Source organism: Macaca thibetana, chromosome 9, assembly GCF_024542745.1.
Source record: "Macaca thibetana thibetana isolate TM-01 chromosome 9, ASM2454274v1, whole genome shotgun sequence".
NCBI lineage: Eukaryota > Metazoa > Chordata > Mammalia > Primates > Cercopithecidae > Macaca > Macaca thibetana.
The window spans coordinates 96,398,688-96,418,214 of record NC_065586.1 but is presented as its reverse complement, the minus strand read 5'-3'; the positions used below and the strand labels follow the sequence as shown (position 1 = coordinate 96,418,214).

At 47.3% G+C, this 19,527-nt stretch overlaps 1 protein-coding gene and 1 pseudogene across 3 annotated transcripts; both read right to left on the bottom strand.

The window, feature by feature from the left end:
- Positions 1-761: 761 nt before the first annotated feature.
- LOC126963089 (uncharacterized) lies at positions 762-3,015 on the bottom strand (annotated as a pseudogene). Its single transcript, XR_007728924.1, has one exon. The product of XR_007728924.1 is annotated as an uncharacterized LOC126963089 (transcript).
- Positions 762-19,164, bottom strand: SCD (stearoyl-CoA desaturase). 2 transcript variants are annotated; one of them, XM_050805024.1, is made up of 6 exons: positions 18,654-19,164; positions 17,848-18,130; positions 13,433-13,563; positions 11,299-11,504; positions 8,855-9,087; positions 762-4,886 (listed from the first exon to the last, which is right to left on the bottom strand). In XM_050805024.1, exons 1-6 carry the CDS (start codon positions 18,678-18,680, stop codon positions 4,687-4,689), a joined length of 1,080 nt encoding a protein of 359 aa, XP_050660981.1. In that variant the 5' UTR covers positions 18,681-19,164; the 3' UTR covers positions 762-4,686. The 2 variants fall into 2 exon arrangements, with proteins under 2 accessions (XP_050660981.1, XP_050660980.1); XM_050805023.1 differs by having other exon boundaries at positions 18,519-19,102.
- Positions 19,165-19,527: the final 363 nt, after the last annotated feature.

Sequence of the window (19,527 nt, the reverse complement as noted above, 5' to 3'; positions counted from 1 at the left end):
CTTTCTTCCTGCTGCTGTGCATATCAGCATTCTCAAGAAGCCATTTTTATTCCCTAGAGGTGACTACATTTCAGAAACAGGAAAGAGCTGTACTGCCCAGCCGGGGTTGCAAGGTAAAGAACTGCTTTCAGCTGGGTGCGGTGGCACACACCTGTAATCTCAGCACTTTGGGAGGCCAAGGCTGGTGGATCACCTGAGATCAGGAGTTCGAGGCCAGCCTGACCAAAATGGTGAAACCCTGTCTCTACTAAAAATACAAAATTAGCTGGGCATGGTGACATATGCCTGTAATCGTCCCAGCTACTTGGAAGGCTGAGTCAGGAGAATGCTTGAATCTAAGAGGTAGAGTCTGCAGCGAGCCCAGATCATGTCATCGCACTCCAGCCTGGGCAGCAAGAGCCAAAAACTGCTTTCCCAGGGAGTGCTTCTCTTGCTGGTCTCTTCCTCTCCCAGTATCTTTATCTTAGGTCTATGTAACTGACCACATGACACACCTGAGAACCCTGGCACTTCCCCAGGGCCAAGTTGCCAGCTGGTGTTAATGTGTTTGATTTAATGGCAGCAGACTCCTGGCTTCCTGCTTCCCAGAGTTTAACCTAAAGTTACCTTTAGGACAGCAGGCCAGGTTACTGGGGTATGAGTCAACCATTGTAACTTCTACTTCTTTTATAATCTTAAAGGTACAGACATAGATATGAGCCAGAGATAAATCCCAAGACTTTGAATCACAGCCAAAAAAAAAACTCCCAGACCCAGTGCAATCAGATTCACTTCACTTTTATTATGAACAAACACAATCTCAGATTAGTACAATTAGCTTCAGAGTTGATATTAATAGAAATTATTCCAAAATTATTCTTGTCACAAGTAACTACTATCCCACATAAAAAGGGAAAAATCCCACCCAATCAAAGAAAAGGTATCCTCTGTATGTTTCCATGGCAATGAGTTGTTTATGCATTCTCAAATTTTTTCTGGCTAGTTATCCACCACTTCTCCAATGGAGTCATTCAATCTCTTGGAGAACCATATAGACTAATGACAGCATCTGGGGCACATGGACATATCAAGTTCATGGTGGACATTGCTATTATAAAAACCACTCAGGTCTTGAGAATTCCTGTGCCGAAGGGTCCCAAAATGCTTTATAAAAAGCATTAGTTATGCCTCAAAACTGCCCTTTGAGGTAGGTCAGTATTATTATCCCCATTTTAGCAGAAGGAAAACTGAGGCACATTATAGTTCAGTGACTTGCCCAGGGTCACATAGCAAGTCAGTGGCACAGTGGTAGGAAAGGCCCTGGCCTTAACCACCAGCAAACAGGACCACCTTGTTTTTTTAACCTTTCATGATGACCCATTTGAACTACGCTTACAGAGAATACACTTAAGATACTAGCAAACCAAGGAGAAAATTTTCCATTTTAAATGCTACAACCATCTTTTAACCTAAAACAAAAACAAAAAATAAAATAAAATTATAAATCAAATACATTCAAATTACTTCCACCCTCCATCAAACGTGGGCACTTAAGAAAAGCAGCCCTAACAAGTTTCCAGAATGAAGCCCAGAAGGGAATCCTGCAAATCGCAATACTGATAATCCTCCACTCAGGCCCCCTTTTCTACCAGTCACTTCAGTAGGCTCTCAGGTGCAAAGGGATTCCACAGAGGGAGTGAGGGCGGGCTCATATGCAACACTGTGATTAGAAAAGATGTAAGGCACCCGGGTTAAGTTGTCAGCACACCCCCAAAGCAAGGACTGTTAGAAATCCAGACTCTTGATCAGATCTGAGTTTATCATTAATGTGTCACTTGAATTGAGCTTTAGAATCTTGAAAATAGTGTTCCTTACTCAGCAGACACACCCCCACCCCCACCCCCGCCCACACCCACACCCACACATACATTGGGGCCCTCAGCCTGAGGTGCCATCTAGCCTTATGTAGGGTCATGGTACAGATCAGATCCATGGCACACGATTACAATAGGAAGAAGTGAAAGTTGTTTTTATTGTTCATATATTATCAAGCAGGCATCTGATGACCTGTGGAATTAGAAGTACCAGCAGATATTTCCAAGGGGTAGGCGCACAGGTCAGCAGAACTAAACTACAGTGATCTTCCCTTAGATTCTTTTCTACTGAAGTGAATAGCTCAAAAGACACGGATGCCTTTAGTCCAGGCTAACCCCTGTAGCCTCTATGTAATTAACACAGGAAGAAAGGCCCTCATCCCTTCCAGCACTGGGGCTCAACAGTGGACTGAGTGTTTGGTAGTGCACATTTCCAATCTTAATAGAGCAAAGCCAGGCTTCCGCTTTGATGGCTGAGCTACAGGGACAGGAGTGGTCCAAAGTTCTCAAAACACTGATGTTCTGTTTTTGTTTGTTTTTCCAGACTTCTATACTATTGTCTGCCCTAGGCTGTAGGGAATGCTGGTTAGTTTGCTGAACAGACACTCTGTTCAGCAGGGTTTGTGGTATCTCAAATCCCAGGTCTCAGCCAAAGCTTTGCAGTTCACCCTGACTTCAGGGAACAGGACCTCCTTTCGAGGTGAGGCACTTGGGTTCTTGCCCTTGCTTCTTCCCAGTGAGAACTGTTTCCTCCTACTTTTACAAGCATTGCACTGCCAGCTGAGAGCACTGACTCAGGCGGGGCACCCTTACCGAGCAAGCAGGGGCATTCAGCATGCTCTCTGGTTCTGACCCAGACAGAGGGGACTGAAAATAAATGCTCTTTTGCTCTGTGGCTGGCCCACTGGCTCAACATGAGCACTTGGCTTGGCTGTGCCTCGTGAGAGAGGGAGAGAGAGGTTCTCTGGGCCAGAGATGTTTCTGGGAGGGTTTGCCAGCCTTGCCTTGAGCCATCAGTGTGGCAGGGGAGCACAGGGGTGTAGGTGGAGACACTCCAAAGGCCATGTGAAAGTGGCAGCTAGCTCTATTTTCGAAAAAGAAGCAGTGGTTCAGTGACCCTGAGCATTGTCTGCAGGAGGGAGCTGCCTGGACAGCAAGTCATCACTGCCTCTGAATACACACAAAGGAGGCTGCCTGTCCAGGGAAAGAAAACGTTCAGGGAAGAGAAAGATCTGGTAAAAGAAAACAAAAGGGACAGACAGGGTAGACCCAGGAATCAAGAATCAGGGTAGTGGAGAGATTCCTAACCCTGCCCCCCAGGCAGTTCTACACTTTAGGCTAGATGTTAACAGAGCCAAAATAAAAAAATAAAAATAAAAAAGAGAGTGAAGGGGCACAACACTATGGGGAGAAGTATTCTAGTTTTTACTCTCTTCGAGGAGAAACTGGAACTAATGAATGAATGGATCCAATATCTAGCTTATTTTATTAAGACTCCCAATAACTCACTCAGTAACCTTCTCAAGCCCCTGGCAACGTGTTCTCAGATCCCTTCCTATGTGAAGTTCGCTCTTAGAAGCTGCCTATAGATCCTGTCCCTCAACCTCTCCATCTCATGTCCAGCAGTGGAGAGGAAATTGGCAACCCAACTAATTCCTCCTCTCCTTTAGAGGTTTTTCAAACATCCCTCTTTGGGAGGGAAATACTCTAATAGTTTAACGTTCTAACCAATGTATATATGTATATATATATTATGTTTGACCCGACTCTACCTCCTAAAATCCTTCCCTTTTTTGGATGTTTAAATGCCACAGCCATCTTACTACTATGAGGGGAGCAAGCAATATCGTGAAGATGGCAGAGCAGAAAGAGGAAAGAACTGTGATGAGCAGCTCATGGAATCCTCAAAATTCTATGAGCTGCTGTCTTTACCAATTCTGGAAACACCCAACTTCAAGACTTCTTGATACATGAACTAAGAAATCTCCTTGTTATTAAAGAAAAAAAAAGAAAAGAAAAGAAAAGAAAACCCTTCCCCAGAAGGGACCACTTTTACTACAAACTTAAAACGTCTCTTCTTTATCCTTAGCCTAAACTATATGTTGTGACATTGAATTAGCATTGCCAAACACCACAGCCACTTCTTACCCCGAGCCAGGAGAGAAAGGAAGCACGCTGTGTGGTGGGGCTTGAAGTCCTCACTAAGTAGGCAGCTGCATGTGTGATTATGGCAAGAGGTTCCTCTTGCTTCGCTTCCCTCATCCTTATATTCATACATGCTGACTCTCTCCCCCGACAATTTACCTGCTTTAGAAGCTTTGTGTCAAGTGAAGTTGCTTTTCCATTCCATCTAGCAAAAGCCTGGGCTGAAGATAATTAACAGAGGACTGCCCAGAAGATTCTGTTTTATCTCTAGCTCAAGCCACCTACTTCAAAGCTCACAACAGCTCAAGGAAAGAGAGTTATCTGGAGCAAAGACCATTCGTTTTAGGCTACAGAAAGGTTGTCTAGGCTTTGGAAGCTGGACACTGAACAAAGACTGACCAGCTGCTTGCCTGGGAGGCAATAAGAGAAAGGAGGGCGATAGCAACAAAGTGAAAAGGAGGACAATGGGCCTAGAAGAGAGAGAGGATAAAAGAAGAAATAATATCAGCTTAGCATCATAAAGGCAGAGTTGTTGACTTTGAATACTTTTGTGTTTTAAAATACTGGACTGGAATGGGTTAACATCATCATCTTTAGCATCCTGGTAGCATTATTCAGTAGTTAATAAACAGACATTAAAACCTCTGCCTGGCTGGCTTTTGAAAAAGGAACCTGAGGGACCCCAAACTCAGCCACTCTTGTAGCTTCCGTCTCCGGTTCTTTTAATCCTGGCCAAGACGGCGGCCTTGGAGACTTTCTTCCGGTCATAGGCCAGACCAAGGGCGGCCATGCAATCAATGAAGAATGTGGTGAAGTTGATGTGCCAGCGGTACTCACTGGCAGAGTAGTCATAGGGAAAGGAGTGGTGGTAGTTGTGGAAGCCCTCACCTGAAACAAAAGCAGGAAGAGAAGTCATGGAGTGATGGTGCACTGAGGTCTTCTTGATTTGTGCATACCAGTTAGCTAGCAGGGTACCTCATACCTGGGAGAAACTCACTATTGTTGAATGAATGGATGAATTCAGTCTCTTTTAATACGAACCAAATAGATCCCCTCAGAAGCATCTTTACTTTTATTATTTTACTTTTTTTGTAGAGATGGGGTCTTGCCATGTTGCAAGCAACCCTCCCACCTTGACCACCCAAAGTGCTGGGATTACAGTCACGAGTCACTGCACCTGGCCAGTCAAAGGCATCTTAAGGAGTGATTGGAGACCCTGGTCACCCATGGCTGTCTGGGAGCCCTGTGGGAGGAGAACTGAGTTTCTCAGAGGATAAAATGACTAGAGAGAAGCTCCTACTTTTGGGAATGGATATCAGATTGGAAAATTCCAAATTCATTCTTGGCCCTGCCCTCAAGGCTCTGTGTGTATGTGCACATGCTTGCAGAATGAAGCACTGTGGCTATGACTTTTAAAAAAATGAGTAAAGCCGGGCACGGTGGCTCACGCCTGTAATCCCAGCTCTTTGGGAGGCCGAGACGGGTGGATCACGAGGTCAGGAGATCGAGACCATCCTGGCTAGCACAGTGAAACCCCGTTTCTACTAAAAGAAATACAAAACATTAGCCAGACATGGCGGCGGGTATCTTTAGTCCCAGCTACTCCGGAGGCTGAGGCAGGAGAATGGTGTGAACCCGGGAGGCGGAGCTTGCAGTGAGCTGAGATTGCGCCACTACACTCCAGCCTGCGCAACTGAGTGAGACTCCGTCTCAAAAAAAAAAAAAAAAAAAAAAGAGTAAAGAAGCACACCTTTCCCCACCACACTGGAACTACCTCTAGGGGTGGGAGGTTCCTAGAGAGTGGGCCCTACAGCCAAAGATCAGAAGAAAGGCCAGCCCAGAGGCTGGAATGTCCTCAGTCACTGCAGTTGCCAGGGGTGCTCCAACTTTTTTGAGCTTTGACCCTGGTGTGGGGGAGGTGCTGATAAAACAGAAGCTCTCTGAGGGAAGAAAAATGGAAATGCTTAGATACCCTTTAACCTCTGAGATTTTGAGGACTCTTGGGATGAGCATTTCACTTTGCTGGAGGGAGGAAAACAAACACGTTCTGGATTCGGGGGAATTTATCTAATGTGTAAAGCTTTGGAAACTCAACAGATAGTTTGCCAACTCTTGGCAGGACTCTTCTTTCTGAACCACAGCCAAAAATAATACTGACCCTAATCAGGCATGGGTAAAGGATAGCTACTAAGAGCTAATATTTGGCTCTTTGTAGATAAAAATATCCTCAGACAGACCAGTCATGACATTAATCAGAAGCAAGGCAAGGAAGTCCTGCAAAGTAAATGATGTCATCTAGGGCATTTCAAGGTATGTCCTCCCTCTGTGACACCTGATGATCTGCAGTGTGAACTGGGGAGGATGGGGGTAGAATGCCAGGAATAAAGGTACTGAGGATTATTAATGTCCATTAATGGTTTTGCAGCTGGGCTCTGTGTAAGCACTAGCCAGGCCTTTAGTTACCAGATTTAAAATGGAATCAGATGCACACAGAGACAAGGGAGAAAAAAAAAAAAAAAAGAGGAAGAGCGTAGAAAGAAGACAGGACTCTGCAACTGGGGCAGCAAGAGAGAACCCAAGAAAGGCTCAAGGGAGAAGGTTAATTTGGCAGAGAAGATGAGCATGTGACAGTCGGGGAGGTAATTCAAGAAACAAAAGATTAGGGTGGCAGGAAACAGAGCTGGAGGAGAACAAAGGGTGAGGTGAGAAGGGAGGCAAACAGCAGGCAAGGAGGAGTGAATGATAACAAAGACAGGTCAAATATTGGCAGCCACTTTGAACTGATGGCCACCCAGAGGCTGGAGGCGGGGAAGATCATTATAGATCCATTTGCAATATGGGACACATCTCAAGCCAGAAACTCCATTCCTATGATAATCTCAGATTTATACAGTGTATGTGATTTATTTTAATCATGGTTAAAGTAAGAATAGGCACAATGGCAAGAAGGTGTCTGAAAGGAGATACGTGAAAGTTAAAAAGAGAGAGAGAGAAAAAAAAGCTTTTATTTTTATTATATATTTTTGAGATGGAGTCTCACTCTGTCACCAAGGCTGGAGTGCAGTGGCACAATCTCGGCTCATTGCAACCTCCGCCTCCTGGGTTCAAGCAATTCTTCTGCCTCAGCCTCCTGAGTAGCTGGGACTACAGGTGCGTGCCACCGTGCCTGGCTAATTTTTTAATACTTTCCTTTTTTTCTTTCTTTCTTTCTTTTTTTTGTTTTTAGTAGAGATAGAGGTTCACCATATTGACCTGGCTGATCTCTAACTCCTGACCTCAAGTGATCCACCCACTTCGGCTTCCCAGAGTGCTGGGATTACAGGTGTGAGCCACCACGCCTAGACAAATAAATCCTTTTAATAAAGATAGTAGGCCAGGCACAGTGGCTCATGCCTATTATAATTCCAGCACTTTGGGAGGCCAAGGCAGACAGATCACTTCAGCTCAGGAGTTCGAGACCAGCCTGTACAACATAGCAAAACCCTGTCTCTACAAAAAATAGAAAAATTAGCCAAACGTGGTGGCATGCACCTGTAGTACCAGTTACTTGGGAGGCTGAGCCGAAAGGATCGCTTGAGCCCAGGAGGTCATAGCTGCAGTGAGCCGTGATCACACCACTGCACTGAAACCTGGGCAACAGAGTGAGACTCTGTCTCAACAACAACAATTTAAAAGATAATAAAGATGGTTTTGAGAATATAAAGGAAGATTTTAAAGAGAAAAAGAAAATGAGTGTTAGGCAATGACCTGCATAAATGTGTGGAGTAGTGTGGTTGTCTAGATATTATTGAATGACCAATAGCACCAATTACTGGAGAGAAGAGGTCACCAGATCTATTTAAGGAAAACTCATTCAGGGCCTTGGTCAAAGTCTATATTCAGTTGGAAAGAGGGACAGAGAAAAAAATGTAGATATGTTGGGAGGCTGAGGCAGGAGATCACTTGAGCCCAGAGTTCAAGACCAGCCTGGGCACCATGGTGAGACCCCATCTTATTAGAAAAGAAAGGAAAAGATCAACGTTAGAGAATTGAGCAGGAACTTGTGATCACACTGCTTTACTGGGAGATTCCTGAAGGCATGTTAGGGGAAGGGATGTTCCTAGCCCAGAAAAAAAGAGAGAAAAACAGAGGATGAGAGGAGACAAGATGGTAGGTGGTAGTAAAGGGCCACCAGCAGTTATTTTGATGCTCTTCATAATGGCATCACCAAACAGTAAGGCATGGCACACACTTAAAGCAAGGCATATCTGAGTAGAGTGGAAAGATAAAAAATACTTTGTGTGGCATACTTGAAGTTCATAAAACACCAGGCTTACTGGCCACTCAGATGACCCCATTGTTCTATTTATGCATTCCTTGCCTCAAGCAAGACTGCAGTCTGGCCCAGAGTTGATGAAAGAAAGGAAAACTCCAAGGTGCTCATCTTGTATGGCATTTGGTTTCTGTTTTTTTGTTTGGTTGGTTTTTTAGTAGAAACAGGGTTTCACCATGTTGGCCAGACTGGTCTCAAACTCCTGACCTCAGGTGACCTGCCCGCCTCGGCCTCTCAAAGTGCTGGGATTACAGGCGTGAGCCGCCACGCCTGGAGCATACATGGCATTTGGAAATTGTTTTAGAACCTGGAATCAAGATCAGTGGTTTTTTTGTGTTTTCTTTCTTATCCTTTCATTTTTACATAAAACATGTTGCGTGACTCTCAAAAGGGTTTTCCAGTATACTGCCCCCTAGTTTTATAGTGGAAAAACGGAGATACAAAGTAGCCATCAAAAACAGGTTTATCTAGTTTTTCTGGCTCCTAGCCTAATCCCCTAATCAGCAGACCACTGGATGTAGTCTTGCTTGGACAGCTGACTTACCCACAGCTCCAAGTGACACCAGGATATTCTCCCGGGGACTGATGTTCTTGTCATAAGGACGATATCCGAAGAGGTGGGCAGCACTGTTCACCAGCCAGGTGACATTAAGCACTATAGCATATCGCAAGAAAGTGGCAACAAACACGCTGTGTTGAAAAGTTTCACCCCAGAAACACCAGGGCACAAGCGTGGGCAGGATGAAGCACATCAGCAGCAAGCCAGGTTTGTAGTACCTACAGTGACAGACCAGACACCAGGTCAATGGAGGGGGACTCCACACCTACATGGATCTTCTACACGAATTGGGATGGGCTGTCTCTTTCCTCCATGTTGAATTTGCTTGTCTGACTCTAAGTTCATTGTTTTACTTTTTTTTTTTTGACAGGGTCTCACACTGTTGCCAAGGCTGGAGTGCAGTGGCATGACCATAGTTCACCACAGTCTTAACTCCTGGGCTCAAAAGATCCTCCCACCTCAGCCTCCTGAGTAGCTGGGACCACAGGCATGAACCATCATGCCCATTTAGTTTTTAATTTTTTTGTAGAGATGAGGGCTCACTATGTTTCCCAGGCTGGTCTCGAATGCCTGAACTTTCAAGCAATCCTCCTGTCTCAGCCTCCCAAAGTGCTGGGATCACAGGCATGAGCCACCACGCCCAGCCATCGCTGATTTTTACTCAAGCATAATACCACGTTGGTAAAATAGGTGAGGTCCAAATTACAAACTAATGAACAGAGGTCTCTCCATCCTTGGCTGGTTTTCCCATCTGCCTTTGGGCTCCTTTCTCTTTTTCAATAGCACTCTTTTTCAGTCTGTTTAGTATCATGCCTCCATTTTCTGCTGGCTACCCCCTAGTTCTTTGGTCTTTTCCCTCAAAGGCCTATTGAGTGTCCTTGATCACCTGCAGCTATCTGTCCCTCTGGAAGCCCTTTCTCAATCTTCATTCTCAATGTAGACCAGGTCACTGACATTCCAAGGGCACTGATCCCCTACATTCCTTCAGCAGTCAAGTCTTTGACTTTTACATCACTGACATTCCCTGCACCCAACTCTTTTTTCCATTTCTGCCACTGCTTTGCTAGCAGGGGTCCTCATTTCCTAACTTATGTCCCTACCTCTCACTTTGGCTCAATGGTTTCTTACACTTGTTCTAAAAGCAGCCTTCCTAAAGCACATCGCTAACTATGCCACATTGCAGTTCGAAAGATGTAATGCCTTCCTATTGCTTATTGAATTAAATCCTAAGTCTGCTTTTAGAACTCAACAAGGATGGCATTAGTCTCTCCAGTCTTACTTCTTCCCACACCCTATACTTCAAGCAAAAGGACTCGATTGCTAGAACATGCTTCATGCTTTAGCTCATTCTGTTTCTTCTGTTTGCACTGTCTCTCCCCACACATAGTTGTAAAAATTTCTTTCTTTTTTTTTTTTTTTTTTTGAGACAGAGTCTCGCTCTGCCGCCCAGGCTGGAGTGCAGTGGCGTGATCTTGGCTCACTGCAAGCTCCGCCTCCCGGGTTCACGCCATTCTCCTGCCTCAGCCTCCCGAGTAGCTGGGACTACAGGCGCCCACCACCTCACCCAGCTAGTTTTTTTGTATTTTTTTAGTAGAGACGGGGTTTCACTGTGTCAGCCAGGATGGTCTCGATCTCCTGACCTCGTGATCCGCCCGTCTCGGCCTCCCAAAGTGCTGGGATTACAGGCTTGAGCCACCGCGCCCGGCCAGTTGTAAAAATTTCTATCTGTCGGTGGATTCCAACACTACTTATTTCATAAACACTTCCTTGGTGTTGCCCGTTGAGCAATCTCCCTCCCCTTTATACCTCTCATAGTACAGAAAATATTCTGCCTTATACCATGGTTATCTGGATACTTGGCTTACCTCTCCACCCCATGATAGGCTACAAACTGTTTGAAGGTAAGAACTAACCTACCAGCCTGGGCAATACAGTGAGGGAGACCTTGTCTTTACAAAAAATTAGCCGGGCATGGTGGTGTGTGCCTGTAGTCCCAGATACTCAGGAGGCTGAAGTGGAAGCATTGCTTGAGCCTGGGAAGTCAAGGCTGCAGTGAGCCAAGATTGTGCCACTGCACTCCAGCCTGGGCAAGAGAGAAAGACTCTGTTGAAAAACAAACAAACAAACAAACAAACAAACCTAGGCAAGTAGGCTATAAACATCTTTGAATCTATGACTGTCCTAGGACAATACACATCTGTTGAATGTAATGGGTTTAATTAAGATAGCTCAGAGAGAAAGAAATGGAGCAATAGTCTATGGCTATGGGCCTGTGGGATGTTAAAAACTGGGATTTTAAATTATGATTGTGAACATGCAAACGCAGTAAATTTCTCAGCTTATATTTTATAAGTCTTAGGAGAAAAAATGGGGTCCCTAATGACCAGATGTCAGGGCCGTATCCCCACCTCCATCAGGGCTTCACTCACCTCCTCTGGAACATCACCAGTTTCTCGGCTTCTAGGTCAGACAAGTCTAGCGTAGCGCCCTTCTCTTTGACAGCTGGGTGTTTGCGCACAAGCAGCCAACCCACGTGAGAGAAGAAAAAGCCACGTCGGGAATTATGAGGATCAGCATGAGTTTCCGAAAACTTGTGGTGGGCACGGTGGTCACGAGCCCATTCATAGACATCATTCTGGGGAGAGAGAGAAGAGGAATGTAAGGCTTGAGGATAGACACCCTCTTAGGAGCCTCCCAGTGGAAAGGTATCAAGAGCCCAAGGCGCTCAGCCCAGCCTCACAAAATATCCAGGAATCTGGGCTCCAAAGGAGTCATGGAGTTGCCTCCCCTCTTCTCCCAACTTGTCACTGAAGCTTCAGTGGAAAAAGCAACTCAAAGTCCCAGGACCATAGCAATGGGACTGCTGTTTCTGAAAAGTTATATGGTGGGTGGAACAGAGATAAATCATACAGAGCTCAGAGAGTTTCAAGAAGTGAGAACATCGCAATTCTTTAAGCAAGGAATGTTGGAAAAGATCCTCACAAGGTACCTAATCCCTGGGCATGGAGAACATGAGGCAGGCAGTCTTGTGTCCTAGGGTCCCAATCAGTAGATAAAGTTGCAGGGTGTACCATTCTGATGCCTTGCAAAAGAGCTCATACAACCCAATAACAAGGCCAGGCAGGCAACTCATGATCATGACTGCATTTTCAAATGACCTCTGGGCTTCTTCATGACTTTTTCCATCCCTTAAAGAATGTACCAATATCTCTCTTCCTTCCCTTTGCTCCACAGGACAACTTTGGAAGCCCTCAAGGTATAAGCTGCTATGGCAGAGATGATTATGCAAATCATCTCTGCCATAAGAGATGGTAAGTTCTTTCGATTTTGCCGCCACTAAATTGGTTTCCTTTCTTCCTCTTGCTCCAAGCTAAGCCCCAGGCCATGTGCTATCATTTGCCCATTGCTACAGCTTAATGACTATAAGGGATGCATTCCCTTTCCCCATTTCCCTTCATCCCGTCTTTGCTATAAACTTTTTTTTTTTTTTGAGACAGAGTTTTTTTTTGAGACAGAGCCTCTGTCACCCAGGCCGGAGTGCAGTGGTGCAATCTCAGCTCACCGCAAGCTCCGCCTCCCAGGTTCACACCATTCTCCTGCCTCAGCCTCCTGAGTAGCTGGGACTACAGGTGCCCACCACCACGCCCGGCTAATTTTTTATATTTTTAGTAGAGATGGGGTTTCACCATGTTAGCCAGGATGGTCTCGATCTCCTGACCTCGTGATCCGCCCGCCTCAGCCTCCCAAAGTGCTGGGATTACAGGCGTGAGCCACCATGCCCTGCCTGCTCTAAACTTTTTGCCTCAACAAACCTCAATGTTTTACTTAGCCACCATGGCAGCCCAAGAAAGGGCCACAATGTTGGGTTGGTCTATTTAATCTCTCTGTAAGTTGGTTTCCTCATCTGTAAAATGGGGATAATAGTACCTACTTCCTAAGATTGTTGTGAGGACTTTATATCAAATGCTTACAATAGTTCCAGGCACATAGTGCAATAAAAGTGTTTGCTCTCATTATCTGAAAATAAGAGTTCATGAGTCTGGGAACATCAGCTTCAATCCCACTGTGGTGGAGTCCTAAGTTATTCACTTTTCAATTTTTTTGTTTGTTTTGATACCATCATGGCTCACTGCAGCTTCAAACTCCTGGGCTCCAATGATCCTCCCAGCTCTGCCTCCCTAAGATATTTACCTTAAATAGTGAATTTATTGTCCAGTGTCTGCCCAGGAATCTAAGGTCAGTCTCTGGCTTATGTGCCAAAGCCCCTTATGATGAAGAGCCACAACAGCCAGAATGTGTGACAACAGAGGGACTGTAGGATCAAAAATATTCCTACACATCAAGAATATTTTCCATTTATTTTCCAGTTCCCTTTTCCAAGACTCAGAAGTCTCTTCATTCTTCACAGACTTAAGGACTGAACTGGCACTTGAGGTGACCACAGGAGAGAGGAAAGTGAAACGGCCGTCCAGGTGTGGCTCCTCTCCGGCGCTGATCCCTCCTTTCTGCGCCCGGATCAGTGATAGGGCGGAGGACACACAGCTGAGCAGAGACGCTTCTTACCTGGAATGCCATTGTGTTGGCGATGATCAGAAAGAGACGCAGGGGCAGCCGAGCTTTGTAAGATCGGTGGCTCCATAGACGATGAGCTCCTGCTGTTATGCCCAGGGCACTGACAACATAGTAGAATAACCCTGCCAGGAGAAGACAGCGGGGGGAGTCACCAATCAGTGTGAGTTCCATCTGGGAAAGGATGCCAAAGACACTCTCTGGATGCCAGAAACTGTCTTCTTCAGGCTTTGGGTGAGGATTGGCTTGACCGTGAACTCTAGGGATAACCATGTCCCTTAGATTTTACCACTTAAAAAATATCATCACCCCACAGCCTCTCAACCCAGGAAAAAAAGATAAGCTAAGGAATCCCAGGAACTAAGGAGTCAGAAAGGCAGGAGAGAGAATAGTGCTCTTACCACTCATTCTTCATCTTAAAGGCAATCTCCCAGGGCCTAGCTATCTCCTTTCACCTCTATCTAGGCCTTCTCTAAGGTTTTAAGGGCCACAAATTACTCCTATAGAGCCCAGGACCCATAAGCAAGGGTGTTATTAAAATAATAGCAGAGGGCCAAGTGCAGTGTGAACCACGTTGTCATCCCAACATTTTGGGAGGCCAAGGCAGGAAGAGCCCCTTGAGCCCAGGAGTTCGAGACCAGCCTGGGTAACATAGGGAGACCTTGTCTCTTCAGATAATCTACTCAAGAGGTTGAGGTGGGAGGATCTCGAGCCCAGGAAGTCGAGGCTGTGGTGAGCCATGATCGCGTCACTGCACTCAAGCCCTGATCAACAGAGAAAGACCTTATCTCAAAAAATAAAATAACAGCCAGTACAATCTGGGCACTGACCAATTTGAGAAGCACTTAGTTGTAGGGGACTTTTAGGGGATTCAGACCATGGCCATTTATCAACTGGTACAAAAAAGCATTTAAATATTCTAGCAGGCACTGTGGCCATATCAGGGAAAAATTAGCCCTAATCCAATTTGTGCATAAATCCAATTTGCACAGTATCTTAAGATTTACCAGAGATTTCACGTTCCAGCTATACCATCCACCTCCCCCAAGATACACGCACAGTTCCTCTGTCTTGCCTTTGCTACATCCCTGTCAGCCCATACTCTCACCGGGCAATGCTCATTCTAAACAATGGTGAGATATTCTTCAAGCTGTCAGTGGAGCACCCCACCATTGTCTTCCCTCACCTTCCTGGAGACCTGCAGGCTCAGGAGGTGCCAGATATAATCTCTAACTGGGAAGGCAGGAGAGAGAATAGTGCTCTTACCACTCATTCTTCATCTTAAAGGCATTCTCCCAGGGCCTAGCTATTTCCTTTCACCTCTATCTAGGCCTTCACAAACTACTCCTGCAGAGCTCAGGACCCATATGCAAGGGTGTTATTAAAATAACAGCAGAGGGCCAGGTGCAGTGTGAACCATTTTGTCATCCCAGCATTTTGGGAGGCCAAGGCAGGAAGTGGGCTGCTGGGTGTACCCATCTCTTCCTCTGTTCGGTAGCTCTAGTAGGCAGAAGCTGTGGCCTTGGTAGAAACTGTTAACAATGTTTCATTCCTAGGAATGAATGTTAACAATGTTTCATTCCTAGGGAAACAGCTAGAAACAATAGATCCTCAGTGGCCACAGAACTTAGTTGCAGTTGGAGACACCACACATTGTAACAAATTGTCCTGTGTTCTTTTGCAGCCATTGATAGCTGTTTCCTAAACAACCTCCTTTTCCCCCCAACCTCCTTTCTTCTCTAGTCCTCCTATAAGATCTCCAGGAGAGCCATAGAGCCAGAGTCAGCCCTAAGAAGAGCTCTCTCCACATTCCCTCAGAGTGGGGATTGAGGCCCCAGGTGATCTGCCTTCAAGTCAGGTGGCGATTGACATCTCCCCAGATACAGTATCTAACCTGCACCTTACTTGGAAAACCATCAGTTGAGCCAGAGCCCTTCCTAATGAGCAAGGGAGCTTCTGGGCTTGTTACTTGCCGCAAAAGACCCTGGGGCAAGTTGACTCAGAATGTATGTAAGATCCTATATTAACAGGAAAATTGGGGAAAGAACTCAGGCACTCTGGTGCCTTTTCTAGAAACACCTCTAAGTCTATCAAATAGAAGGGCTTAAATCAGTTGGAGATTTATTCCCTCTCTCCTCCCCGGGGGAAGAAAATGTCCAAATTGATGGTTAAGCAACATCTCATTGCTCTGGCCTTAAAAAAGAGACTTGAATGGTTTTGCCTCTGGCTCTCAGTGTTGCCAGAGGCATTCTTCTTAGTCCTACCCTAAGGGCTCCTTTGGGAGACTACAAAATGAAAGAGATTTAAGGCTCTCAAAATTGCTCCGTCATAAGAAATGCTGGAATCACAACCAGTTGCTAATTTAACATTGTCCATAGGGATTAAAACAAGAAAAGTGAAGCTCCTAAATTCTGAAGGTGGGAAGAGAAGATGTCCAGGTTGAGACCTCTGACCCTCCTCCCCTTATCCTCCTTGTTTCTTAAGACAGAGGAGTTCTGATATCCCCTTATCAAGATGGTCACTCTTTCAGCTAAGCCATCCACCAAAGGGCCCAGTACAATAAGTTTACCATCCAGTCTCTGTGAGCCACATTTATCTGCCCAAAGGCACAGCACACACCGATGGGCAGGTCACCAAAAAAATGTAGCAGGCACAGCCTTGACTTTGGGATGGAATTCTGCTCCCTGCACTAGCAACTGAGGGTAACCAAGCAGAGGCAATTGGGTCAAACTCTGGGCTTCAGAAAACCTACAGGGAGTGCTGAGGCTGGAAGGAGCTTGCAGGTGAGAAAACTACTTGTGAAGACTATCCTCTTGGGGAGAAAGGGTGGAGAGAGGCATCCACTGACTCTTTGGGGAATGCTATCCCTGCTCTTCATCCCTCATGTTGCAACTGAAGTTCTGCTGGATCCTCAGAGGGGCCAGACAACAGATGTTGCCCTCCCCTCACAAATACAAGAGCTCTTCCTGGTATGCAGATGAACTGATCTGCACCTGGCCTGTTCTGTCTGTGTCACAGCTGTGACACATATGTAACCCAAGGAATGCTACCTTCCCAATCCTAAAAAAAGTACTGTTGCCCACAGGTGGTACCTAGAAAAACTGAGATTCTGACAAAGGGGCTTTTCTCACTTGCATTTCACTGTAGCACCTGGAGGATTTCTGGAAACAAAGCTCAATGAACCAGATCTCACTATCTTCGGAAGACCTAAGAGGTCCTGAGGGAAACAGCTAAAACTTGGCCTCCCAGCTCTTCTGCATAATTACCCTTCAAGAGCAAGAGCGAGCTGTCAGAAAGTATCCCACACCTGAGGCTGCTCTGAAAAACCTCAAGTTGTTTTCTGGAGGAGAAGTCCTGGCTCACCACCCCTTAGAGAGTAGCAATGCAGGGGCCCTGCATCTGCAGAGCTCCCTGCTCTCCCTTCCCAACTTAGGCTCATAGTGGCAGAGGTGAAAAAACCTGCAAAGCGCATGTGTACATCCAGGGGGCAGAACCATGCCATCAGGCCACACCAATTGATCCCTGAAAGAGCTGAGCTAAGGGCAGGTTAGGGACAAACTGGGAACTGTCTCCCTCATTACAGCAGCCTCAAGACCAGGCTCTCTTTTCTCAAGGCTCTTTTCTGGCCTGGCCTCGATGTCCCTGGCAAGGAGGAATGGGTAGGACTGGTGTTGGAAGGTGCAGAATTCTTGGCATTTCATGGCATCAGGAGGGGGGCCTGAAGCAGGCTGGATGGGGGATGGAACATGAAACATATCTTCAACCTGATTTCATTCTAAGAGCATTTTGTTGACTGGTATGTGCAGCACCCTGGAATGTAGAGTAACAGAGCAACACACATCTGTGACTCGGGTTACACGGGAGCTTCATCTTCCTCTGTAACGAAGAAGCCTGGTCTGGCCAAGGGGTCAGGTCAAAATAGTTTTGTGGATAACCTCTCTGTTCCTGCCTTTCCAATAAACTCTCTCCCTGAGTAGTTTCCCATTGCGCTAGCCCACGACTGCTCAACATAGACCCTAGAAAGCCAATGGTTTAGTACCATGTTCCCATGCCTCCCAGGTAGAGGGCTTTGATTCTTTTGTGGTTGGCAGGGGTGGGACAGGCAGCCAAGCAAATGACTCAAACAGAAAAGCTCTTTCAGGGAAAGCTGACTCTCCAGCCCAGGTCTACACTTCAAAGTCCACAAGCACAAGGTCCCAGAGCTCTCAACCCAAGGCATTGACATTCCTGCATCTCAGTACCCCCAGGCTCTTCCCAGCCCACTAGGCCTGAAGCAACCAAAGAAAATGCCTGAGAAAAACCCCAGCTGGGAGGCTGGGAGGGGCTGGTGTTCTGTGTAAGATCCCACCTTATTAAAAGAGCAGTGAGTACCTGGAGGACTAGGTCAGGAGGACAGGGAGGCTGCTTACCCCAAAGACAGGTGTAGAGCTTGCAAGTAGGAATCAAAGTGATCCCATACAGGGCTCCCAAGTGTAGCAGAGACATAAGGATGATGTTTCTCCAGACATATTCAACCTTGGGGCTTGGGCCTTCCTTATCCTTGTAGGTGGGGTCATATGTATCATCTTTGATATCAGGGCGAACGTCTTCTTCCAAGTAGAGGGGCGTCGTCTCCAACTTATCTCTTCCATTCTGCAGGACCCTGGAGGGAGGCGCTGTGATGGTGGTGGTGGTGGTATAGGAGCTAGAGATCTGGAAGGGGGAGAAAGAGGAGAGTCAGGAGAAGAGACACGTGGAGGCAGCTGGGGCCACTCCGCTCTCTAATCACCCTGGGGGAAGGGTGGACAGCAAAGACCCTTCCCCAGCGCCAGAGTTCACTGAGGGTAGGGTGTATCCGAGATGCAACGGAGAGAAGTTCCCAGAAACTATACCGATACATTAGGGGCGGGGGACGAGGGGCGCTAAACCTACGGGGAGGCGGCAGTAGGAAGGAGAAGTAAAGCACTCACATCCCCACGAACACAAAGGAAAACCCGCATAATTCATAAAAGCACCAGCACGACCGGATTTTTCTTTAAAGCTTAAGAAACAAAAGTTGGAGATTCAAGTCCGCAAATTACAACCCACATTCCCAACTCACTGAAGGCAGCACAACTCGAAAAACATGGCCAAGTCCTCTGCGGAGCTCTCCCCTCTCTTCAGCCACCAACCCGTCCCCTGGAAGCCCAGCCCGCGCCGGCGACCCTGCGGTACGGGGCCAGGCTGGGAAACTCACATCCTCCTGCAGCAAATGGGCCGGCATCTTGGCTCTCGGATGCCGGGATCACTTTCCAGGGGCTGAGGCCGCGGAGCGGAGTTCGGGGGCGCCGGAGGACTGCGGTTTCGAAGCCCGCCGGTGCGCGCTGAGCCGCGGCGCCGCGCACGCTAGCTGGGTGTCTAGGCCCTAGCCGCGGTGCGTGGAGGTCCCTGAGCCGGGAATTTAAAGGCTAGAGCTGGCAATGGGTGACCGTGTCCGGTATTTCCTCAGCTCCCTTTTATCCGCTGCCAAGCAGGGGCAAAGTGCGCGGAGTTGACGGGCGCGGGCGGCCCCGCATGGAGGTGAGGGCGGGAGAGGGAGGAGACAGAGGCCAAGGCTCGCAACGACCGCAGCAGGGCGCCGGGATGCTGCCAACACCGACACCACACCACCCGGCCCCTGCCCCTGCCCCTGCCCCTGGGGAAATGCTAATGAGGCTTCTGTAAACTCCGGCTCTTCATTGGCCGAAGGGAATTTGGTGCCACCTCGTCCTGCAGTTGCCATTGGCTCGGCGCAATCTGCTGTTCCCTCTGCCGCCAGCTCCTCGCTCCCCCTCCCCTCCCTTTCTCCTTCTCCGCTTCTCTTCTACCCGCCGCTGGGCCTCTGCCCGGCACCCCGCGTTAGGAGCTTTCTCTCTGGAAGGGACTGGGGACCCGGTTTGGGGCTGGGGCGCGGAGTCTAGCCCAGGACCGGCCCCCGGGCACACGGCGAACGGCTGGGTGGGCACTGGGGAAGTTTCTCAGGAAACAGTGGGGAAGCCTCGGGAGACGCCCACTACTCACAATTCCGTCCCGTCTTCCCGTCCCCCCAGGCGCGTGGCAGGGAGACGAGGCCGCCACCCCGGGATCGGGAG